Genomic DNA, 27,161 nt, shown 5'->3' on the forward strand with positions numbered 1-27,161 from the left:
AATATTGTCCGTCAATAGCCGCTACTTTTTCCAATTTTGGGCAATATAAACATTCCGTCTCAAAAGAAAGATGTATCTTGTGAGGCTATCTATGAATCCATCCATTTCTTGGTATATTCATAAGTGAAACGCTGCTCAGAAAGGTCGCCATTTATATCGAAACGAATCGTCGGAAGGAGCAAGGTCTTAAGAACGGCAGATGAGATAGCAGACCCCATTTTAATGTTTCCAAGTATGTTCTAAGATGTTTCGCAGCTTGTGGTCGAGCGTAATATATCACAAGAAGCTAAGCCCTCCAAATACAGAGCATTAGCTTGAGCCATGATGACCTAATGGTTCCCATAATATTTTTCGCTTTGGATTATCGTAATGGAGCCACTTCTCATCAAATAACAGTACGATGCAAAAACCTTCCCGATTTTTACGTTGAAACAGCATTTCTGATATGACCAAACACCTCTCAACGTCTCTAGTCTTAAGACTTAAGGCAGAAAATGTCCAAGGTTTTGAATAATTGCCATGTTACTTAAGTAATTGGAACTTGTTTCTTGTGTTAGTACTAACAAATCTGCATATTCTTCTTGCGGTTTATACGGATCATCATCAAGTAATGCCTTCAAATACTTGTTGTATTTTTACCTGTCCTAGAATGTCGAGACCAGTACTGACATGTTGAAATTGATGGAGCATGCTTGCCATAAGCTTCACAAAGCAATCGATGATGTTCAGCTGACTTTTTCTTCAAATTGAACTAAAAAAGTAAAACTTCCCCCAAATACGATTTAACGCTACATATTCAGATATTTTCAACGCTTTGAAAACATTTTTTGTTCACATTTCGATCAAATGACACATGCCCAAAAGTGAATTGTGTCAAAGCTGCTTCAACATGAAGTTGGTTACAAATCTACCCGATGCGATTTAATATACAGTAGCACCATCAATCTTAAATCATTTGAAATTAACTTGTAGGACTGATAACTAAAGTAATTATAGATCATACATCCCATATCTGTATGTTTGTTTCCCAAATCTGATAATACCTAGAAGAAATTTTACAGCTATTGCAAACCACAAACGAATGAGATGTTTTAGTAACTATATTCATTAGAATAATCTACTGTTGCCGTATAAAATATACAGGAATTATTGATATCACTATTGTAACTGTTAAGATGTAGTATCGCCATAACGATAAAATTTATCAATATAACAACATTCTAATCTACAGCCCTATAAAGCCTATTTTTATTTCATATCAGTGTTAAAGTAGTCTACGTTAAAATATGTATATTGCTTGAAGTAATATTATAAAATAAGTTGAAGTTGATATAGAGTGATAGTGATTTTTGTGTGAAGTTCATTTTAGTGAATCGTGGAAAGGTGTACGCCCAACGCTGTACTACATCATTATAAAGAGTGTCTGTTACTTCTGATATTAACGCAAAAAGGAATTTACATCATGTATGAACACGTCATTTCTCTATAATATCTATTAGAAGAGACATAGATAAATATATAGACATATATATAAATATATATACATAGATAAAAATATATAGCTACAGCATCATGCCAGCAGACTATAATTATTTTTAACTGTAATTTTTTCCACACTTATTATACTTTTTACATTTTTATTTTCGATTACACCTCACCTAACCGAATTTAGTGATGACACCAGACCATAATATCTCTATCACGATAAAATTTATCAATAGGACAACATTCTTATCTAAAGCTACAATACATAGCCTAAAGTAACGATATTAAACGGTTATAAACTTACTCATCGGAATAAATGCGCATAAAAATTAAAATACGTTTTACCTATTTCGACATGTGTATGACGTGTGATTTAGCCATGCAAAAAAGTTTAAGTGGTAAAGTTTAATGTTAATAGAATTAGATGATTGTATCATTCTGCATCTCATCATTTTTCACCTTAAAAAGGCAATTATTGAGAAAAATTGTAAAAACATGATTGATCTGGAATTGATCCATTCATTAACTCCTTCTCGCACTTCTGCAGTATTTCAGAACAGTCTGCCAGCTAGGTCATGCTTTATTGATCTGAACAAAATCAAGAGGCTGATGAGTATGATAAAATAGCTGGGTATGGCAAAACCCATTAGAGCTGCTATAGTACAACAAAATTATTCATAACTCTTGCAATGATGACCTTGCCTCTGTTGCTCGATATTGCTGGTCTTTTTTGCAATAATAAATCGTTCAACTTGTTCAATTAATGTCGATGGACATCTACAGTGGCAGCTTCATTTGTATTAAGTATCTAGTAATACACTACACCTCGTTGATCTCACTTTATGCGCAGGCGTCGATGTAGATGGTTTTTGTGGTTGTAATTATTGTAGTATCATTATATTATACGTAGATTATACGTATATCTCATTACATGTAAAAACCTGGAAATAGTTCATTCAACAGCTGCTAAATTATCTGATCATTTTTGAGCTGGCTTTTCATCTAATAAATCTTGCTATTAATTGTCTTTATCATATGTCCTCCTCTTCTCCTGTGTCACTGACATCAAAATCACCACTTTTAAATATTTCAAGCCAAAACCGGCAATATGGATTATACGTGAGATCACCATAAATTTGTAAAAGTGTATGATGGTATGTAAAAGTTTATGAAAGTATTGATGGGATTCTGCAGCAGATTCATGAGTCTGTATAATAATGTAATAATGAACAAAAATTTAATTCTAGAAGATCCCTGCATGCACATAAGAATATGAATTTGCGGCGTTGTCAGTCAATGCAGATTATACGTATATTTGAAGAACCTCTTATAAAAATATTTAAAAGCCATTTTGAAAGGACAAAAGGGAAAATAAAACAATATGTAATTATTTTTAATATATAAACATTGCAATAACAAACCAAACTTATAGTTCTTGTAAATTATTCGTATATTTGAAGAATATATAGAATATATATCTCGAATTCACGAATTTGTCTTATTAAATTTCCCTTTTCCTTTCCTAAAATTGAAGTTGAAATGTAATCCCACAATATTCATCATTTATAACAAATTAAATGTAATATGAACTACATTTTATAAACATTCTTAAATAAAATGTATTTATTAATCCTTAAACATTACAATAAAAAATCAAAATTATACTTCTATAATATGGGATATGGGATAATTTGGTTTCCATAAGATAATTCTAGAGGCACTTTTTTATGTGATGTCACCCTTAGGTCTAGTTCGGAAGCACCGATTTATCTTTACAACGGCACAATAATATAACTATATAATTTTACACATCTCAAACTTAACATACTAAGTGAACATCATTCGATCTCTGGTCATATTAGATTACATTTTTCAACAAACGACTTATCCCTGTCAAAATTCTTATTTCTTTTTTCTCCTCATTGTACCTCCACTTTTGACCTCATTAACTCACTTCAACACTTTAGTGTCACGTTTATGCCTTATAGCTATGGAATTCGAACAATTTGTTAAATTTCTTTCAGTCGTAGTTGTTTCAATTCTACTTCTTTGCCGCTGTTAAAGGACAATGTCGCAAAACTGCCCAGAAATTGCCGAAGTTTACCGAATACAGATCTATAATTAGAATTTAATTCACTATAAACTATAAGAAACCAATTTATTAGTTCTCTTATGTGCGCAGTATACCCAATGAACACACAACTACTACAATATTCATAATTATCAACAGACTCATCGGTTATATAACAATCGGAATCTGATGGCCTTCGATTTTATTTTGAAATACTTCTACTCACATCACAAAACAGTCCCATAACTAAATTCTGTAGATCTAATAATTGAAATTTTATCCCATACACTAAAATTTAGCGTTGTTACTAAAAGTTGACTTACCACTGAACGAGGTATTGTCGTATATTGAAGTAATCCAAACCAAACATTAGGTTTTTAATGAACGAATTACGGGTTCATTCCCACAAAGTGGACATAGATTGGCCACTAAGATTCAATATACACTGATACCTCCATTGTCTTTTATCTTCATATCATGTTATTCATGTTGTAACTTGGATGTTAAAGTGTTCTTGTTGGTTGTTACTGAGTTTGTTGATAAATTTCTTAAACTAAACTCTGTCGAAGGATTGAGTTACATCTAAGAATATAGCTGATAAGACGTTTTCTCCCCCTTTTCTTCGGGGATGTCTGTGATTAGTAACTGAGAAAGTCAATAACAGATCAATTGAAAAGTTCCCGGCCTGACACATAGATCGAGGCTACTAGAAATAAATCCATAAGTTTTTCAGTTAGACCTAACCCTCAAAAGATGCGTGTATAAATTTGACAGCCGTCGGATCATTAGTTTGTGAATTATAACATTTTGAGGGAAGCAACTTTTGTTATTGGGAAAGAATGGATAAAAAGGAATTTCGCGTGTTGATAAAATATAGCTTTTTGAAGGGAAAAAATACAGTTGAAGCAAAAACTTCCACAAAATGATTTTGAATGACCGTAAATTGAAATTGAATGAAATAGCAGACACTCTAAAAATATCAACTGAACGTGTACATCATATCATTCACGAATATTTGGATATGAGAAAGCTCTCAGCAAATTGGGTGCCGTGCGAGCTCTCTTTTGACCAAACACAACGACGAGTTGATGATTCGGAGCAGTGTTTGAAGATGATCAAGCGTAATAAACTCGAGTTTTTGCGTCGATATGTGACAACAGATGAAACATGGCCCCATCATTTCACTTCGAAGTCCAATCGACAGTCATCCGAGTGGACTGCACACGATGAACCCACTCCAAAGCGTGGCAAAACACAACCGTCGGCTGGAAAGTTTATGGCGTCTGTATTTTGGGATGCGCATGAAATAATTTTCATTGACTGCCTTGAAAAAGAAAGGACTATCAACAGCGACTGTTACATATCGTTATTGGACCATTTGAAGGACGCTTCTTCTTGCTTCACCAAGACAATACACCGTATCACTAGTCAGTTAAAATGATGGCAAAAATCCATGGATTGTGCTTTGAATTGCTTCCTCATCCACCGTATTCTCAAGATCTGGCCCCCAGCGAATATTTCCTGTTCTCAGATCTCAAAAGAACGCTCGCTGGGAAGAAATTTTCGTCGAATGAAGAGGTGATCGCCGAAACCGGGGCCTATTTTGATGCAAAGAAAGCAAATGCCTGAACAACAGTTTTGTTCTTTAAATTATAACAGGTCAATTGAAAAGTCCCCGGCCTATCATTGTAAAACACATTTTTTTGCCAAAATTAGTTTTTGTTATTCGACATAATTCCCTTCAAGGGTGATACACCGATTATAGCGACCCTCCAACTTTTCGATACCATTTTTGTAGTACGATTTGTCTGTTGCTTCAAAATACGCCTTAGTTTTGGCGATCACCCCTTCATTCGACGAAAATTTCTTCCCAGCGAGCATTCTTTTGAAATCTGAGAACAGGAAATAGTCGCTGGAGGCCAGATCTGGAGAATACGGTAGATGAGCAAGCAAAATGCTATAATTCACAAATCAATGATCAGATCAGCTGTCTAGCTGTCTAGCTGTTAAATTTATATACGCATCTTTTGAAGGTTAGGGAAGAGGTTGAGGAATCGAAGGAAACGCTCAAATTTTAAAGGCACGTACAATGCTTTCACATATATTTTATCTATAATAATCAGATATTGTGTATAATATATTGGTGAGCTGATAATATCGTGTAATGGTTGAAGCGTTTAGCCCCCTAACGGGGGTCGCGGGTTCGATTCCCGGTGAGGGCAATAACTTTTTGTTGATTAGTTACCATATTTGTCAAATCAACTAAACTAGGTAACCGATCCGAGGGCCTGACGTACTCTCTAATTTCAATCATTGTTTCTTCATTTTTACTTTTCCTGAATGCCATTCCTGGAGTGAAATTATTACAATTTAAATTTAAAATTTCTATTGAACATCAGGTTGTAAATACTTATATCTCCAACAACAAAAGAAATACCACTTGGAACATTTGCCGAAGATACAGTAATCATGGCAAAAGATATATATCAGCCTAAGGCCCTAGAAAAAGTACAAATGGCAATCAACAAAATCTGCAGATGGACTAGGAACTGGAAAATATAATTATATCATTTGGCGGATACCTGATTCCTCAAACAGAATCAGCTTTCAATCAACATCATTACGGAGTGATTCAATATTTTGCCTTAAAACGTGAAATAAGGTTGGTACATCACAAGTGGAAGCAATACCACGCAATAGCTTAGCAGTTTAGTTTTATTTCAATTTGGGAAATACATTGTGATGTATTAAATAATTTGTAAATTAAAATGTACTAAGCATATCTAATGTAATTAGAGATCTAATTAATAACATGATGTGTTGTAAAGAAAAGAATAGTTAATTACAAATAATATCTCCTAATTTAAAACTAATTAAGTAGTTAAATAATAAAATAAATTACATAAATCTTGAATAAATTAAGAAATTGTAAATATACAATATTAAGGGAAGAAAAACTAATTTGTTAAATTATTATTAATTAATTATATTTAAATATAATCGATGTGAAATTTAAATAATACATGAACAAATGAGGTGACAACATAATGAAGGTGGAAGCAATTGAACAAAAACATTTTCTATTGCAATATGATGCCTAATTTTCAAAATTAATTTCAACTTCAACTGTCAAGTAAAATACAGGAAATGCAGCAAAAGGGAAAAATGATTGCCAATAAAACATTATTGATTGACTGCAGAATTATATGGCGAAACAAATATATTTTTATATATATTATTTGTTGTAGTTCACTCTACTATTGAATTGTAATCAGTACGCGTATTAATTTTCGCATCCGTATTGTCCTAAAAAATAAATTTGTAAAAATTATCCGCATCTGGTAATGATAACAGCATTCCTAGTAAATAGTAAATTTGTTCCTGTATCTGCAATTTTTTAAAATTTATAGAACTTATTCCTAATATAAATTTCAATATTACCAAAAAACATTTATGTATAATACATTGAACGTAAACATAAAATTATCCAATATAAACATAGAACACAATCGAACAATATACGTTCTGCTAAACGACCTCACTTGGAAACAACTATTATACTTTTGAATGTTGGCCAAGAAGAGCTTTTTTTTCTTTTACCAAGATGACAAGCTAGAACCAAATGGTCAATGGGTTCAATATAGAAAGGTTTTGCGGGCGACAGATACCCTAGGTTACGACAGGGATTTTCGTGTTTGGTTTAACTCCCGGGGTTTATGGATGGGTAGGGATTTGATCAGATTATTTTCGTATTCTAAGGTGCCTAGGGAGAACCTCATACTGAGCATGTGCGTGAAGCTTTTCACGAACGGAATGCCTGTTTCTAGATGTGTATTTGCTTTCCTCATAAACCATGGCACATTGAGTAACGCGAAGACATTTTGGATATGAGCACTTTAAGTAATGCTAGTTGTCCCTGGGAGTCGTACCTGTACCACACCTGTACTCTACAGAGGAAGACTAGTCGGACCAGCATTTTGTACAGAGTCGTATTCTGGGGGATTGGGAGTTTGCTTTTTCGACAGAGGAGTGGGATAGTAGGCTATACACGCAATTGCAATTTTACTTTTGTTTTGGTACATCAAAACCCAGTAAATTCACCGCTCTATTTTAATGCCTTAAAATGTTGACAACGCAGGTCATGGTAGAATCCTGCTCGTTCCTGAATGCTCGCACTCGCTATTATTGCATTTTAAGCCTTTTTATTTTATTTCAATCTGATCTAATTGTGACATAAAATAGAACTCTTATCACTTTCTATCTCTCTTTCTATTCCACACATAAATATTTGACAACTAACAAAAATGTCAATCCTCTATCGCAGAGAAACTATTGATGACAGTGCCACGTTGTATGGGAGAATAAAATTGTTGTATTTACTATTTTCCTCGCAACTATTCCATATTTTCTCACAATATAAAACTTTCCTGTACTTCCATTTTATTAACTCTATGAAAAATTTGTAACTTTTAAATTAAACGCCGTTCTACATACACAAATTTTATTTCGATTTAACATTAAATAAGATTATTAATATATAACAAGTCTCCATACAATAGGAGCTAGCAAAGAGAAGATTGTCTCACCAATTTTCAACCTATAACTATTAAAATATAAAATAACTATACAGAGATAAAAATTAATGAATCTTCCTAAAAATAAACATAATTATTCAGCCTCTCAAAAACAATTGTTAAAATTAAAAACCTAATAGTAACTGAGGTTTGAGAGCCAATTTCAGTCAATTATAAACATAAGTTTAGATATACATATAAAAAACAAAATTATATTTTTCCCAATATACTTTGGGAATAGAAAAATATCTTTGGTCTCTCTGCATCGATTATTATTTTGTTTATATCTACAAAGCTAAGTATTTACAGGAATTTTGGTACAATAAGATATTAATATGGATATTTTTTACAATTTACCAAAAAATCTAACAAGTACATTGTTACTTAATTACTACTACTTAAATACGTTATCAAATTTAGTAAACTTTTCTACTAATTATTTAATCAGGATTATAGGAAGAAACAAATTTGATTACCCCCTATATTAGGGACACCCCTAATGCATTAAATATTGAACATCAAAAAAGTATAACAAACTTAATTATCAAAAATCTCACAAATCAACTAAAATATAAATATATACATTATTTCGTTAAAAATTTCTTTGAATTTTTTAACAAATTTAAAACGAATCTCATTTTGAAATACTTATTAACCAATATTACTAAATAGGATCTAAAATTATTTAAAACAAAATAGATGTTAAATCATAAGTTTTTCCGAAGTTGTCGTATGTTCTTTAGACGCTGAACAAGGTTTAAAATATCGTGTCACCCATCTCAAAATTACCTTGCAACTTAAGGCGCAACCCTATCCGAAACGACTGTAGGCCTATCCATGAGATGGTCTCCATTAATTATCACTTTAGTATTGTTATTGTTGTTATTATTGTGCAAAAGAAGTGGAGAATGTGGAGATTCTGAGTGAATATCGGAAGCGTTGGACTGCGGTGGACTCGGACTTGTGTTTTGATGAAGTATATAATCGGTAGCTTGTGTCAAGTTATGAGGAGACTGTGATGAATAGCTCGGACTCAATCGTTGGTACCCTTGGTTTGCATACATAAAATTTGACGACGGCTGCTGTATATGTGTAAGCCCAAAGTTGTCTGAAAATAGAATTGGTTATTTATTACACTAACTTTTGTAAAAATGTTATATAATCCTTACCTAAAGGTGATGTTTCGATCTTTATGGAGTTCTCCATTTTAATTCTATTATTATTTAAACCAGATCTATTATTCATTTGGTTATTTCTATTGGATTGTCCTCCCATGGATTTACTACCCTTTGGCTTCCGTTTCCTTGTCTGTAATAAACGTTAATTAATCCAAATATTCCGAAATAACACAAAATTAAGGACGTACCTGAATAGTATCTTTCTTCATTGACAGGGGTCTGTTAACTGAGTGGAGCTTATAATATAGCCCACAAGCATTACATACGGGTTCGCCAACAGCGTTTCTTCTCCATAAAGAAGTATTCAATGTGCGACAGTTGCTACAAGATAGACCAGCTCGTCGTGATGCCGACTAAAAATTTAATAAAACGGTTAATTGCTATTTACTTTAATTGTGTCTGGGAGTACTACTCATTATGTTATTACATTACATTACATTTTATTGGCAAAAAATAATTTTGATTTTTTTTCGATGTTCTTAAAAAAGTTGACATATTAAACCGTATGATAAAAATCATCACTATCCCACATGCACCGAAGGAGATTACGGTAAATATTTGCAATAAGCATATCAAATCCAATGAATCTTTCAGTAAGTGAATCATCACCGATAATGAATAGATGTCGATGAAAACGGTTCAAGCGTAACGAAACAGCGTAAACCATATCGGAAGCTGAACTGCGTCAAAAACAATTCTGTTATCAATTTGATACAACCATAAGAATTTTATGTATTTGAAAAATCCTCCAATACAGGTGTTTTTCTACAGCAACTCCATGAAGAATGTTGTATTGTTATATGAGCGTTTAACTTCTTCCATAATATATAGAGCACAGAAACGCTATTACAAACAGGGGATATACAGAATAATATTGAATGAGCACCATACAATATAATACATCTTGTTGTATTCTGACAATACTGCTTAAGTGTAGACTATGATAGCATACACAAAACATAGGAAAATAATATTATGTCCATCCCCTGTACTATAGATACAATCATTGATTTGTACCCATATTAGCCATACCTTTTAATATATACATGGATTAAATGTATACACCTTTTGCGATAAAATGTGTGCATTGAAAAGTTATTATATACAATGTTTAAGTATAAACTTTACCTATAATAAAATAGTTTTACTAAATACATCAAAATTATTTATTGCCAACCCAATGCCAACTACAAGAAACTACTAAGCGTAATATTTCAGTGATATATAAAGGATATATTATTTTAATTAAATCATGATACCATCGTGTTACGAATTAAATATAAAATACTAAACAGCTTCTACGTAAAAAATAGAAATAATAATATATAGAATATTGATGAGCTTAATACATTAAAATTATCAGGCCTATAAATTAATTTTAAAGGATCTACAACAGATGGTACTTTTGTAACCAACAACATTTTGAAACCTCTCTTTTCAGTATCGATCATTTCGTCGTGGTCATCGAATGCTGTATGATTATTTCAACATGTGAATACTAGTTTTGGGGTTTTAAAAGTGATGATTTTGACACACACAAATGGAAAGAGCATTCTGGACATCTAAAACATTTTGAAGATGAGCAGTGCGCGAAAAAACTGTCGGAATATAAGCAAAAACACATGTCACATGTCGTAAAATTGGTGAAAACATATTTTAAATAATTGAAATGGGCAGTGCTACCCCACCCGCCGTATTCTCCAGACCTAGCTCTTGATTAATACTTGTGCCGTGATATGAATCGTGTCCTGTCTGAGCAGCGCTTCACTTTTTGTGAGCATATCTAAAAATGGGTCGATTCGCAGATAACCTAAAAATACACAGTTCTTTCGAGATGGAATCCGCAAAATTGCCTAAAAGATGGGACAAGTAGCGGCTATTGATGGACAATACTTGTAGTGATTTTTCATAATAAAACTTCACATTTAACAAAAATCCTTTAAAACTAATTTATAGGCTTAATAGAAATAATCTACGAACCAAAGCAACCTACCAATCTGCGGCTACTTTTATCTTCTGTAGAGGGGGTTCCTAAAGGAGTTCGTGTAGCCCCATTAAACCCATTGTAGTAGTTCTTGTAGTAATCTGGGACACCCCCGGTACCAGGCTCAGCCGCCACTGAAACAACGCCAAACCGGGGTTAACCAAAACAATATTTTACTTGAATAATCATAACAAATTGTAAAATAAATAGAACCGATTAGCAGCGCAGCCTCGTACATTGGGGGTGTGTATACCGTTTAATTTGTTTTGTTGTTTATTTGGTATGAACATATTAACTAAGTAGTTGTGGGCGAACGAAAATAACATTAACTAACAACCATGAAAAGTGGAATGAAATAGTTTTCGGTCATTGTTGTGATGGACGAAAAAATGCACCATTGTGAAAACACAAATATGAATGATATGATGCAATAAAGACTACTTACCTCAAATAATAAAGATCTGACGGTTATCTCGTGTCTAATTAAAATTAATTTGGAATAAATTAACAAAAACAATCATGCAATCATTTCATGCAGAAGTTATGTAAAGTATAATATCATCGCTATATTCGTTCGACCACAAAAAATAACCCAAATTAAAAATCGGTGATAACGTGCAATTAGAAATCTTAGAGACACTCGCTATATACAACAGTTTTTTTTAAATTTCATAAAACAAAAAAAGGTCCATAAAATTTCTAACTTCACGGTACCAATCACCGATCGATATTGTAAAGAAAATCAAGTACCAATCTACGAGGCTGCTTCACCAAAGGTCTGTTCATGCCGTTCATCTTATGGTAAAGACCGCAGGCGTTGCAAAGGTAGTGTCCAGTACCATCTCTTCGCCACAACGGTGTATCTATAGCGCCACAATTAACGCATTCCCTACCTTCGGTAAAATATTCTGCGGTACCTCCAACTAAAACAATTTGTTTAATTGGAACATTTAATCTAGTCAAATTTTCATATAAACCCTGATGATAACATTAGTTCATTATTCATATCAGACAACTTTTTTAACAATCCATGCTGTTAACAGAAACCACATATATTATCTAGAAATGTATACATCGTATCCATTTCCAATAAAATATTTATTTTATAAAATATAAGCGATCGTTCTTTTATGATTTTAATAAGAAATGATGCCGGTATTTTTAATCTCGGTTAATTCTGGTGAAGATTATCATACTTAATTGTAATGCCTATGGTCAAATATATAATATTAGTAAAAATAAACAAATTAAGTCTTGATAAAACCTATCAAAGATTCAATAAAGTTCTAGGAACATCTTATCGTACCGCATTAATTTAAATTTTATTCAAAATTATTAACTAAGTCTACCAAAATTAAACTGGTAACCAATCCCGAAGTTACTCAAAAACACCCTTTCGGGTTATTCGGGTGATAAAGGTGAACTGACGGCAGAAGTTATTGCATTATAATCGTGTCAAAGTTGCTGAAACTATCCCTGGCTTGCAGATATTCCAAATTTATGGAATTTGGATAATGTGAAATTGAAGAAACACTCTCGAACTCCAGTTAGAAGTATGGCAACCAAAGGCAGAGTTACATGAAGTAACTCAGCGCTAGATCGTAAACTACACCATAATCTGAATACCATGGAAATTTAGGTAGAAACATTGTAATTCAATAGACTATCAAAACGATCTGGTAGATAAAGATCTATCAATACTCGGAAAGAATTTTATAACAATTATAACTTGGCCAAGGCAAGCTATGACCATTTATTATGTACGTTATGTCCGTTAAATTAAGGGCAGCTTTCTAAATGCGACACTATATAATCCAGTGTAATATTAGAATAAATTTTGTGCAAGACGTGTAATAAAATTTCCCATTTCTCAGACATAAAAACGTAGTAAATGCAGGGTAATAAAAAAGCCTTTGTACAATATAAAAGATCTATAATATTAAGTATCAATTGCTTAATTGTTTTGGAATGTCAGCAACCTTATTTAACAGTGTATGTATATAGAAATGCACAGCATGCAGCTATGAGAACTTTGAAGAGAAGAATGATTATTAGGCATAAAACTGCAATACATTTGCGTGTGCACTGGGCAGAGGCACTGAAATCGAGTCTTGGTACTCACACAGAAATGCAAATTAATAATTTTAGTAATGTTTTTCCGGTTGAAAAAGACAAATTTTATATTCATAAATAATTTAAGTTAGATATTATTCCATCAGATACCAGGTTATTCAATAAATGCACGGGAGACCATTCATTCGTCAATAATATTTAATAAAATATACCTTTTAATTTGACGATTTTAAAGATACAGATACTAGTAACGGCACGAAACAACTCATGAGAATATACCGATTTTTTCGCAATATATATCGATATTTATGGCTTTATTATTTAACTATTATCGATAATTTTCCTTATTTTTTATTCCTATAAATCGATTTTGAAAATATTGATATTATTTTCTCCCTTCCGATATCAAAACAAGAGGTTGCGAAGCGGTGTTGAGAATTGAGAAAAAATATAGTTTTTCTGAAACACAAAAGGAGTCTTGTTCTCAGATTATCCCCCAAATGGTAATATAATAAACTTTAATCATTATCCCAATCAAGATACCCACAACATAACACAATTTTTTACTATACATCGATTTATCATTTTCGAAAATATATCGAACAATCCATTTTGTAAATCAGTCTTTACTTTTTATTATATGTCAGATTTATATAAAATGATGATGAAATATTATCTACGAAAATTGATGTGATACTGGATCAAATATGACTAAAACGGCACTCTGCACGTCATATACACCAGACATTTCTCCGTCTGATCATTATTTTATTGAAGGTATTTCAAAAGAAATTATAATGTAGAATTCGAAAGAAGTAACATCTAGAAAGGCAGACAAATATTATACACTATTTTCTACATACGAAAAATCCCTCAAAATTAATTCACGGTCATCATATATTTGTATATGCGGAAATGATATAATTAACTATATTTGCACATTTTCGGAAATTTGGACCTAAAATGACTCAGTGGACATTAGAAGTTATTTCAGATCACCGACACCACAGCTTAGGTTCAATAAAACAAAAACAGTTTTGACGTCTGCCTTTGTTTACCGAAGGTATATACACAGATCGGTATTGTTTTCAACGGAAACATGTAAAATCATCGAAAAAGTTACTTTACGGCAAACAAGTTACTCCAGCACAGGAAATGTCGGGGTAAATGGTTTAAAGGGTATTAGGATGAGCGAGGAAATTCTTTAGCGACTAACTTAACAGGTCCTTATTGTATGTTCATACTTTTAATATTCATTTATTGTTCATGCTTGTTGACATATAGCATTTATACAAAAATATTTGAAGCTTTTTCGACATGTTTTCATTATTATTGTTGTTGTTGTTATTATTAACATTAATATTTCTTGATGTTATATAATGAAAGTATTTTTTCTAATACGGTTCTGTAATATTCTTATCGGTTCTTTTTCCTAGCTGGTGTTTTATCAAGAGACTAGCGCGTGCCATTAGATGTTCCAACATGTCTACCGATAATCATAATCTTAATTACTTATAACTTTAACTGGTTCAGCCATTTACTAACGCATTCCTTACCCACCAACATTAAAAATAGAAGGGATTTTTTGAGTCATTTTTCAAAAGAGAAGACGGTGTGTCGACACTTAAACCGTGTTATACGTGTGTGGCCCCCAAAAGGTAATAATTTCTCGACAACGCGCTGAAAAAAAACTAAAAGTGTCCTGCAGAACAGCACTGGTTACTTGTAGGGTCGCGTTGTTGAGCGATCTGTTTTCGAAATCCGACACCAAGAGGGTACGGTTTTGTGGCGCCAATTTTTTTACAACCCCCATCGATAGAAATAGGGACACCACTTCGACGGTCAATAAATCTCTTTTCTTTCTGGGCCTGTTAAAGTAAAGTTTTGTGCCTATAATGCCACCTCGCATTAACAACATTAAGCCCTTTCAGTCAGAAGGAGATACTGTCGGTAATTTAAATACACTTAAGCAACAGTAGGGCATTATTTCATGAAAGGATTTTTACGACATAACAACGACTTTGTTTTATATAATAAATCTGCTGACCAACAAAGAAAACATACCTATGAAATAAACTTCGTGTGATCGAAAAATCAACCTTGGCGAAACGTCAATTTATTATGGATTAAATTTTAAGAGTAAAGGAAAATCTTAGTGTTAATATAATCGATGTAATCGAAATAATCGTTTTAAACAATACAATATTTCAATTATTGATCCAATACCTTAATTTTTTTCTCAATAACTAATGAAAAAGGACCTTGATCAAAATATCCCGCACACTAAAATAATATGAAAATGATTTCCTTTTTAAAAAAAATCCTGGTAATAGATATTTAGATTGCTGTATTCGTAATAGAAAATAGCTTTATTAGAGAGTATTTTTGAGTGGCATCACCTTATTTTATTGAGTATTATAATATTTTTACAAATCTATTTTTAAAAAATATATTATTTCCACCATATGCACAGAAACACTTTACAACACTTTATATATATTATATATATATATATATATATATATATATATATATATATATATATATATATATATATATATATATATATATATATATATATATATATATTATATATATATATATATATATATATATATATTTGCATTAATAAAAATATAGTTTTTGTTTTTAAATAGTGATCTTAGTTTTACCTCGATTGATTCCTATACAATTTTAGTAATAGTTGACTAAAAAAAAGTGTTATTAAGAATATATTTAAAAATACTTACAAACATAAAAAAATAAATTTGGGCTTAATTAATTATAAAATAAACTTAAAAAAAATCAAAAGGAGGGCAACAAGAAAAATTATTAGCGGAAACATATCGAATGATATTGAAGGAAAGTTCCAGTCCAAAAATCCACAAGACAATAATTGAAATATTTCAGTCCAATTTAAGAATATATTTTAATTAATTTCGATAATGTAAAAATTATTTGTTGTCAGTGGTCGAGATAGTTGTATGTTATGAGAGGCAATTTTAAAGGTCAAGTTTAAACATTTATTTATTCAAAACAAAAAATCGTTTTGCACAATCGATTGATACCTACCAATAACACGAAAGAAAAACACATAGAATAATTAATGACGCTAACCTAGGTCAGGAATTTATCTGCTGAATTTGCGTGTTTTAATTGCCGTTCAACTTTACTTTGTAAATAGATAATGACTACGTTGTTTTTTTTTCATAAGACTTATTTGTGTATAACAATTTAGTTGACTCCAAAATTCGTACCTGTCCGTTACTTAAATTCCCAGATATGTTTTATAATTTTATCCAGATGTAAATAAACCGAACTTGTGATAGATATGAAACATTGAATACCGTAGATATTAAGAGAGTATATATGGGAACAGAAAAGTAGTTTTCGTTAATTGTCACGACATTATTAAATAATATTTAGCTAATAAAACCTGTTATATTAGTTATGGGATTTTTGTAGTAATTCTCAGTGATCTTGTCAAAGTATTTGGATTAATACGCAATAAAAAAGAAATACAAATTATTATTTCATAGTTTTTCGAAACCATAATCCTAAATTTAAAACCTCGATGTTATTGCCATAAAACCGAACTTTATGGCTTTCAACTCACATATATGCGAAGAGACATGAACCAGATAAGGGGGCGTCAAAGTAGTATCTTTTACATCGGCCCGTTATAGATACACTTATCGCTATTCATTTTTGCCACTTAGGTGCCAGAAATATCAAATATTTTTCAAATGAATTTTGTTATTAAATGAACCTTGAACAGGGCCAATCTCTTGTAATTCATAGAGTTAAATAAAACATGTAATTTGTATACAATCAGATGATAATTATACCATTACTAAAATATTCAATAATAACTTACTTGCTGATAATGTGCTCGAAGCACTCATCTTGTTTCTGGATGCTGCTGGCGAACTTATGTTGTATGCTGCTTGTTGTTCGGTATAACAATAATCTGCATAACTAGTGGGTGGGTATGTTGTGGCTCGGGGAGTCGTACTTTGAAATGCGGGTAATCTATTGAATCCTGGTAGAGTATTTGGGGCCGGAGTGACGGGTTTCTGATAATCTTCGCTGAGTAGCCCGGTGTTTAAAGGAACACCTGAAATAGAACGATATAGAATGTATCAACGTATTTTTTTATAAACCACGTCCATAATACGAAGCAAAAAAATAACGTCGATAAATAAAACTCTTACAACTTTTACTAACAATTAGTGCTTAAATGTGCGAACAGCGGCTTACAGAACGGTTGCTAATTTCGTTAACAATACACGTGTAATTTTAATTTTACAATAGCAATAACAAACAATTTGTAAAAATTTGCTATAATTATTATGCAGCAGTAAATTAAATAAATGTAAACTAATGTAATTAGTTTTTATTTAGTCAAGATCGGCGGTTCATCTAGAAAACAACCAATTAAACAAATTTGAAACAAAATCATTGAAAATGCACAGGCAAACGCTTCATATGCAAAATCATGAGAATGTAGATTTGCAACATAACAAAACTGTCAATCTAATTATCATTTCAGAATCCATAAAAATATTAAAAGAAAGTGTCAGTTTATCAGACATAAAATTAAAATTATAACAGAATATTGAAGGAAAATTGAAAATACTTGAGAACAAAAATTTCGCTGCCTTTTCACTTTGAATATACAAGAACATGTAAAATGAATTCGTAGTCCCTATACATCAATGAATCGGATCAAAACAAAATATATTTTCATGAAAAAAAATCTATAAATAAACATAAAGATACAGAATAATTATATTACTCGAGTGTCGTTCTTTAGATGACCCCTAATTTAGCGGTTTTTATGATAAACGCATTTTTATTTCGATAACTAATCTATTTTTATATTTGCATCTTTGCGAGACCATATCGCGAATGCACAATAATCTTCGCAAAATAAAATATCAATAAGTAATATTCGAAATAAAATTTTCGCAGTTTAAAACTCGCACCGTTTCAAATGGCTGGTATTTCTCGAGCTTAATTACGGCAAACGAAAAAATTCCTTTTGCCTTAAAAAGCTAAATCGCCTTAAAAAACCTGTTTGTTTAATTTTCCGATAATTTGTTAATTTGTTTTTGAACTGCTACATTTCGTGTTCGGATTTGTAGTTCGACAAAAGAATGCATAAAAATGTTTAAACGTATGTAAAGAAACTTACCGGCATTCGACCACATTTGATTCTGCGTATGGATCTCCGGGGAGCCAGGATAATAATGCATGGTATTATTGTAAGAAGCTGCGTTCCTTTGATAAATAGGACTGAAAATAAAAATAACAACTTTTAATAAAACAAATAAATGGAAGTTAAAAAAATATATACAATATCTGATATACTCCCACTGCAATATCATATCTACTTATTAAAAAGATTATTAAGATAAAGATAAGATTATCAGATACAATGAATTTAAGATAAAACTCGCCGATTTTAAAGCAGAGCCGACCCACAAATAACGAGGGAAAAAAACTAAAATATTTGTCGAGCATAAAAAACATTCACTAACTTGTATTGTAAACAATTCATGTTCTCCCGTGTATCGTCCATTGCAATTAGGAGAGGCATGTACTCAACTACTAAAATCACTCAAACAGATACAATAACTTTATCGAATTATTTTATAACTCTTTCCCACGCGAACCAAATCGAGCAACTAATCTTCTACAACAATACAACTGCGCTCTGAACTGTCAGTACGGTGGTTTATCCACAACTAATTTGCCTGGCCATGCCGGACCATCTTAACTCGTATTTCGAGGTAGGTACCACGTGACGGTACTACGTCATAGGAATCCGCGATATGGAGGGGTGAGTACAAACTTTGGCCGTTTTGTCATCAGGAAAGTAATGTTTATTTTAATATTAGCACACATTATAATTATATATAGTATAACTTATTATATTGTACATCATCCCAATTTAAATCACTACCAAGTAAATATATAAATAATTAGCACGTGCAAATATAATAAATAAAAAATTATTCCAATTTTAATATAAAATTCTAAAATTATAAAAGAAATATAAATTTTAAATGTTATACATTTTCGCAATGTTTATCAAATTTGTACATTGAAAAATATAAACGTATTAAATAAATCAATAGAAAATTATAATTGAATTTCAAATGAAATTTGAAAACTATAAATATTATGTTTATAATACAAATGGATGTATAATTTTTTATTTAATTTTTATAATTAATTTCGTAACTTGAATGTTTTCGTCTATTACTATTGATAGATATTATTTATAATGATCAGATAAGTCGGAAACTAGCGATATTGAAAGTTATATATATATATATATATATATATATATATATATATATATATATATATATATATATATATATATATATATATATATATATATATATATATATATACATATATATATATATATATATATATATATATATATATAACTAACTCGTAAGTTACACTGATTGTTTGGTGAGATTATGACATTTTCATAATTATAAATATTTGATTAATTATTTTCTCAAGTATAACTTTTTTATATTGTACATCATCCCAATTTAAATCACTACCAAGTAAATATATAAATAATTAGCACGTGCAAATATAATAAATAAAAAATTATTCCAATTTTAATATAAAATTCTAAAATTATAAAAGAAATATAAATTTTAAATGTTATACATTTTCGGAATGTTTATCAAATTTGTACAATGAAAAATATAAACGTATTAAATAAATCAATAGAAAATTATAATTGAATTTCAAATGAAATTTGAAAACTATAAATATTATGTTTATAATACAAATGGATGTATAATTTTTTATTTAATTTTTATAATTAATTTCGAAACTTGAAATGTTTTTGTCTATTACTATTAATAGATATTATTTACTAATAATCAGATAAATAGGAAACTAGCGATATCGAAAGTTTTGGGATTCACTGAGAATATTTACAAAGTCTACAAAACAATTAAATAAACTAAATGGTTACAGTTAAATATAAAATAACTCTTGAATTCGACCTTTGAGCGTCATGAAATCATCTATTTTTAATCCGCCAAACCTCAAATTTATTTGTAATTTAATCATATCGTGTCTCATATCATTATTAGGTTATTTTAAAACATCAAATTAATTTAAAATAAATTGGTAAAAGTTTATACTTCAACGTGTTTAGTATAGAAATAATGTTAGTTAATTTTGAATATGTTCTTCCTTTCCTACCTTCTAAATTTAATTCTATATTTCAACATACAAGAAGAGGTATTATTCGATTCGACTTTATATGACTCATTAATATATTTTACTAAATTTTAAAATTAAACTCTGTTCTCGAAATCCTGTATGAACAATATGGTATCATGATTTTTTATACAGTAAAGCTTATATCAATATCTTATCATGAAATAAATTATAATTTATATTTCAATGCATCATTCAAGTAAATCTGAAACTGACAGAGTGGAAAGTTGAGGGATTCACTAATAATATTTTAATATATTTATAATTTAATATATATATATATATATATATATATATATATATATATATATATATATATATATATATATATATATATATTAAACTCTTAATTTTTTTTTCTTCCTTGAAATTCGTATATGGACCACATAGAGTAATTATTATTGATTCAGAGTGGAAAGTTGGGGAATTCACTAGAAATATATATGAAATTCTAAAATAAGATTTATATACTTAAATTAAATTAAATAAATGCCTAATTAAATAAATATCTTATTTCAAAATGGTATCATATTACCTTATCATAAAATGAATTAAAAATTAAATAGTATTACTAATATTTGTTTATATTAACTAACCAAATTTATTTTATGCAAATTATTAGCCAGAATTATGAACATGATGAACAGTAACATTTTCTACGAATAACAATTCATTACTAATAACCGAAGTGCCACTCCGTGCTGCTTTTTTATTATTTATATTAATAAAGTTGTTAAAAATGTATTGAGCTCTGCCGGGGGATTTACTCAACTATAACCGAGATTTTTACAAAAACTGGCATCGTCGATAAGATTTCTGATTCATCTGCCTGATCCGACTCTTGCTCTAACCGCATGACCTCATCACTTCCGATCTACACAAGCCTCAGATTTCCTTTTGTTTTATCGCGAGCGATTCGATTTTATCGACGCTTAATATCAATTAAATACTCAAATTTGTTTGTAAACGGTTGAAAAAGTGCTGAAATACGATACTGGGTTAGTAGCGAACGCCTTCGAACCCAAGCAGACGCGGTCAATAATCGAGATTCTGTTTTGAAATCATATCGCAGGTGAACATGAATACTGCAGGTACGTTATGGTATTTGTGTTATAGGTTACTTTGAAATATACTAGGTTGTTCGATAAATTTACGGAAACATTAACAGAAAATTTCAAAAATGGAAATAAGAGCAATTTCGATACACACGAACGATCGTCCAAATTCGTATAGTAATTTTCTGAAAATATATCTCTATGGCGGCTAGTAGTTTGTCGTTAGATCAAAACCACATTGCACGAAAAATATTTGTCCTAGTCACAGGGAGCAGAATCTGGTAAATAAACTGTTATTTATAAGGCATGCACCTTACTTAAGGTGCCCTATTTCAATAGAAAATGATTTTAGTCTTCTGTAAACTCGATAACATACATTTACATTCACACAAATATTCGCATCAAATTGGTACTAAAAATTACTATAATATCCGAGAATATTATTTTACCAACTTGGCATTCCCTTTGCAACATAAAAAGGTTCTGAGATGATTAGTTATTTAAATTAATAAGTAAATTTTACTGTTAACGATGCAATAATCCTCAAAAAACTTGAACAAGCAGTATTAATTTACTAATGGTTGAACTTCCTAAACATATCCCAAAAAAAAAGAATAATGAGCCAGAATAGTTTCCTGAAAATATATATCTGCGGTAGCTAGAACATTTTCGTTTGATGAAAACCGTGAAACAAAATTGAAAAATGCTGAATCTGGTGAATAAACTGTGTTTTTGAGGTGCCCTATTTCGATAAAAAAGTTTGATTTTTATTTTCTGTAAACTGAATAAATTTAACATACACATTTACATTCACAAGAATATTTGCATCAAATTGGCACTAAAAGTAACGATAATATCTGAACTTATTGTTTTCCCACTTTCGAGGTAACCTACGGACAGAACTCCCTTTGCACCATAGAAAGACGCAATAGTCGCATTTTACCACTCCCTAGTCCCAATTTTATTTCAAAATCATGGTGGTAAACCCAAGACTCATCCATAATGATAAAACAATACACAAAGTATTTTTAATAGTCTTTCAAATCACACTAGAATATATTTTTGTTTCTTTATTAATGAATACAGCACCCATCATACGCACATTTTGTTAAAAATGAAATTTTGGTAATAAGATAAAATATTAAGATTAAGATAAAATATTAGAATAATTCTGAAAAGGTTCTGAGATGATTAATTATTTAAATTAATTTAAATAATTAACTAACTATTAACGAATAAATAATACTCGGCAAACTTGAACAAACATTATTAGTTACAGATGGGTGAGCTTTCCAAATATATCCCACAGAAAAAAATAGGGAATAAAGATCTAAAATAAATACAATATTATGATATCTAATGTTGATTCTACCATTCACTAGCGACATCAACATCTTTTCCACGCCTCCTCGAAGAGGGACCGTCATAGAAATGCAAATTCTATTACGAGCTAGGCTACACAATGTCTCGAATAGTCGTAGATGTTGAAGTTTCGTTTATAGTACCTAGAAATTATTTTAGAGCCTTGCTAACAGCCAAAAAAAACACATTACATTACATAAACTTAAAAAAAAATTCAATATTAATTTTTTGTCCATCATTATATAGGAACAGTTTTACCTTTCAACCGGTTCAAAGAATCCTAATGATGATCAAGCATGCTGGGTTGCCATTTATTATTTATTTTGAAAGGCGTCTAGACATGGTACGATCGATGCATTTCCGATTATAAGAACCGAAGTCATGGATATAATATGTCCATTTTTTTTTAGCTGAAATAGTTATATGGAAAGTAACACATTTATTTATTTATAAACGTTTTGAGAATTGAAATGTTTAGCAATTATTTGGTGTGTCTCCTCATCCTTATATCCTCTAAACGACAATAAGTATTTCCTGTTTCGGCACACTTACAACCTCTACACCTTCGACAAACACGTGCCTTATTCGTATGACATATTCTTAGACGGAAAGGAAGTAGAGCCGCTTCGGTGAATCCACATGTTAAAAGGACACAAGTACACACTTAACAATTGTTATAATTCTACAAACAAATGAGACAGTTTTGCCAATGAATATTCAGACAGTTTATACTGAAAATTTTTTTAACTAATGTTAAAAATTTATAAAGATTTCTATATATATATATATGCATCTATTCTCAAATCTAATCTATATCAAATCTAATAACCAAAGATAACAGATTTGACTTTGCCCAAACAACGTTGAGTGAACAATAAATTTAAAAGAACGTTGACACATTTACATAGTTATTTCAAAAAAGTATCAAAATATAAACGTTGAAATTAAAAAGTAATTATAAACGTGCAAGTTTTGTGAACTCTAAGTGTTAATAAAGCAATAATGTTTAAATTAGCAAAATTTAATGGTGGTTCTTAGAATGTAATCGATAAGAGATTAAAAAAATCTAATTGTGTGGACTCAAAGGTGACATATTATGAATACATTACATATTTTTTATAAAATAAATCTTTTAGGCTCTTGTATTTATTTTAGTCGGCGATATCTATTATTAAAAATGTGACTGGTTTTGATATAACTCTAACAATTTATTTCGAGTTTTCCATATAGTATTGTTGAGTTATAGGGTCGCTAATCGCTAATATATGAGTCGGTAATTATGGAACGCTCAAAATGGCATTTTAATTTCAATTGTTATTTGATTTAAAGGAATCTGCTGTCGAAACACATCAGACACTCTTAAAAACTTATTATGATGCTGTGCGGTTATATCCTAATTGTCTTTTTTGGTTTCAATGAGTTAAAAGTGACTATTACGATGCCAATAAATTGCAAGGCCTATTTATCGTTCAAGCCTGTTCAAAATCCCACAGGTTGGCTTAGTTTTCAAATTAATTTCTAGATATTCTCCCAAAGAAAAGTGTATCTACTACGGCAAAATGTGTATTTTGATGAATAGATATTGTACCAATTGTTCTCAATAAATGTCTTTTTAGAAGTAAAAAAATCAGAATACACACAGTCACCTAATAAAATTGTAATTTAATACTTAACACACTCGCGGGTTCGAATCCTGCTGGGGTATGGTCGTAAATGTATGTTTGTGATTGTTTAACATTAGTAATTGTCCTCAGACAAAAGTCTAAAATCCGATAAAGAAAATGATCCCAGTCACGCCAGTAACCAGGCTGGGTAAAACCGAATGTCTTCTGGGATGATCACCAAAGTTAGTCCCTCGCCAGTCGGTAAGCTTAATGCCGAGGACCGTGATTCGTTCGACCACGTTGAACTATAGGTCCAGTCCAATGTGAGTTTCGTTGGTAAAAAGGAGGCTTCAAGATATAAAAAAAATATATTGGTCATATAAAAACAAATTTCCGGCTTTTTATAAATAATTCAAAATTAAATGTAATATAATGTTTACTAAATGTATTCCAAATTGAACGTATGTAAATTATTCTACATTTATTTAGACGTATTATTTAATGTGTTAACATATCCTGAAATGTATGTATTTTATTAAATATGTAAAATAGAAAACCGCATTACTTTATGTTGGTAATTGGAATAAAATAATTATTCAGCTTTTCAACTGAAAACAATTAAGATACTCTTTTTAACACCTAGTATTAATAAAATTCGCCATAATACAAGCTGAAAATATCGAGAGTTCCCGGAATATATAACAAATTTCCTTTTTATTAAAAAAAATTATTTTAAGCTTGTATCACCATTTTTCACAATATATGATTAAATAATATATTAATATTTTTTATTAATAATTATAATTATATATTTTAATATACTCTGAATCACCTCTGAATGTTATATGTAAATAAAAACCCTGTTTAGTTAAATTGGATAAAGTATCTAATTTATTATAATTATCTATACCGTGTTTTTGATAACTCTCATAACAGTTGTTACTTCATTGTTTTTACCACAGAAAAAAATCTACAATCAGGGGCAGTAAATGAAAATAGTTTTTACGACTCGACAACGTAGCAAATCACTTATTAAAGGTTAATTACTCATCAAGTACCTCGTAATTTCTGCTGGACAGCAAGACATTACCGGTACAAGAAGTTCTACTTAAAAGCTGGCGGAACAACGGTTTGTCTTGTGCTCAGCACGCGACATTTTTTGAAGAGGCATTTCCATTACTTCCGGATTTCACCCTTCGGTTGGGTTATTTGAAAGTTTTACCTTTTCCTTGCTTGGTACCTGAGATGTTTATAGTTCGATATTGGACATCTAAACGACCGACTAGTTTTAAAAACACAAATAAATAAAGCTAATATTTATTACAATGTTATAACAACACCGAAGTTTATATAAATATTGTAACCGTCATATTTTGAATTAAATTGCATTATTAATTTTTAATGTTGATTGTTAATTTAACGAAAGTAAATTTGTGCATTTGCAGTTCACCTACAATCGGACCGTACAACCACCTATAACATTCAATAATACTAACATTCCATATAGCAAAATACAACGCTAAATATCTCGGAATGAATCTTGATGCAAAACTTCGCTGGAAGGAACATATAAAGAAGAAAAGAAAATAACTGGAATTGAAATATAGGAAAATGTACTGGCTAATTGGAAGAAATTCACAATTATCAGAAACCCCTATGGACATACGGAGTTCAATTATGGGGATGTTCTGCAAAGAGTAACACAAATAAAATATAAATTTTTCAGAACAAAGTCCTGAGAAGTATTGTGGGCGCACGCGAATACTATAGGAATTTTGAAGTATTGCACCTTTTGGATACTACCAGAACAGGACACAAACTCAAAAGAATCAAACCATCTGATGTTTTGTAGTGTTGTGTAGTGAGGTGCATATAATAAAAAATTCAGTTAGGGCCGATGGGTCCTCCTAGTTATATATCTAGATTTAAGTTATCATAAAGACAAATTGTAGGTTAGTCGGAAATGACTAGTAAGAATGTTATAACTAAATAATAAAAAAGATTATTAATTTGAATGTTACAGGTTACTAATTAATGAAATTGAAATGAAATGAAAACTAAAGAATTCGTATAACAACTGTGACATATACGATTTAAATTCAAACATATCTACATTAATCAGCAATAGAATGTATATTAAAGATAGCTTTATAACAAAACTCATAAAATCATATTTTAACATTAGTTATAGAATACATTGGTCATATAATACCATATAATGTAAAAAATATGATGTATGATACATCAAATATGATTTTATAACTACATTAAATAGCAACAAATCGTATGTTAAATACATGGTTACACCAAAATTCAACAATTTTTTGAGTTATAAAAATTAGTTCATGGACTGAATAAATATTAATAATAACTAGTGTATATTATATATTATTTTATCGTAAAAATATGCTCACCCAAATAATCATGAATAGTCCTTTGTGGTAAGATCCACTAATAAACATAAATGTATCTATATAAATATATATCTCGTATATAACATTCATTATCA

At 30.4% G+C, this 27,161-nt stretch overlaps 1 protein-coding gene and 1 long non-coding RNA gene across 6 annotated transcripts in view; one reads left to right on the plus strand and one right to left on the minus strand.

The window, feature by feature from the left end:
* Nucleotides 1-1,260: 1,260 nt before the first annotated feature.
* On the plus strand, nt 1,261-26,667 carry LOC143192924 (uncharacterized). The gene is made up of 2 exons (XR_013004905.1): nt 1,261-1,464; nt 26,098-26,667. It is a non-coding gene; the product is annotated as an uncharacterized LOC143192924 (long non-coding RNA).
* LOC143192919 (uncharacterized) overlaps nt 8,044-27,161 on the minus strand; it is a 67,800-nt gene continuing 48,682 nt past the window's right edge. For 3 of the 5 annotated variants that reach the window (XM_076398751.1, XM_076398754.1, XM_076398753.1), the window contains exons 4-9: nt 18,563-18,663; nt 17,243-17,482; nt 11,302-11,426; nt 9,497-9,661; nt 9,300-9,438; nt 8,044-9,238 (exon numbers count right to left, since the gene is read on the minus strand). In XM_076398751.1, the coding sequence (XP_076254866.1) occupies nt 8,928-9,238; nt 9,300-9,438; nt 9,497-9,661; nt 11,302-11,426; nt 17,243-17,482; nt 18,563-18,663 (1,081 nt within the window). In that variant the 3' untranslated portion in view covers nt 8,044-8,927. Of the gene's footprint in view, nt 9,239-9,299; nt 9,439-9,496; nt 9,662-11,301; nt 11,427-12,042; nt 12,216-17,242; nt 17,483-18,562; nt 18,664-27,161 lie in introns of all 5 variants that reach the window. The other 2 variants (XM_076398750.1, XM_076398752.1) reach the window with 1 other exon arrangement.

The sequence above is a fragment of the Rhynchophorus ferrugineus genome, unplaced genomic scaffold (assembly GCF_030347505.1).
Source record: "Rhynchophorus ferrugineus isolate W39M unplaced genomic scaffold, kcgeb_rfMv2 rfM3, whole genome shotgun sequence".
NCBI classification, from domain to species: Eukaryota; Metazoa; Arthropoda; class Insecta; order Coleoptera; family Curculionidae; genus Rhynchophorus; species Rhynchophorus ferrugineus.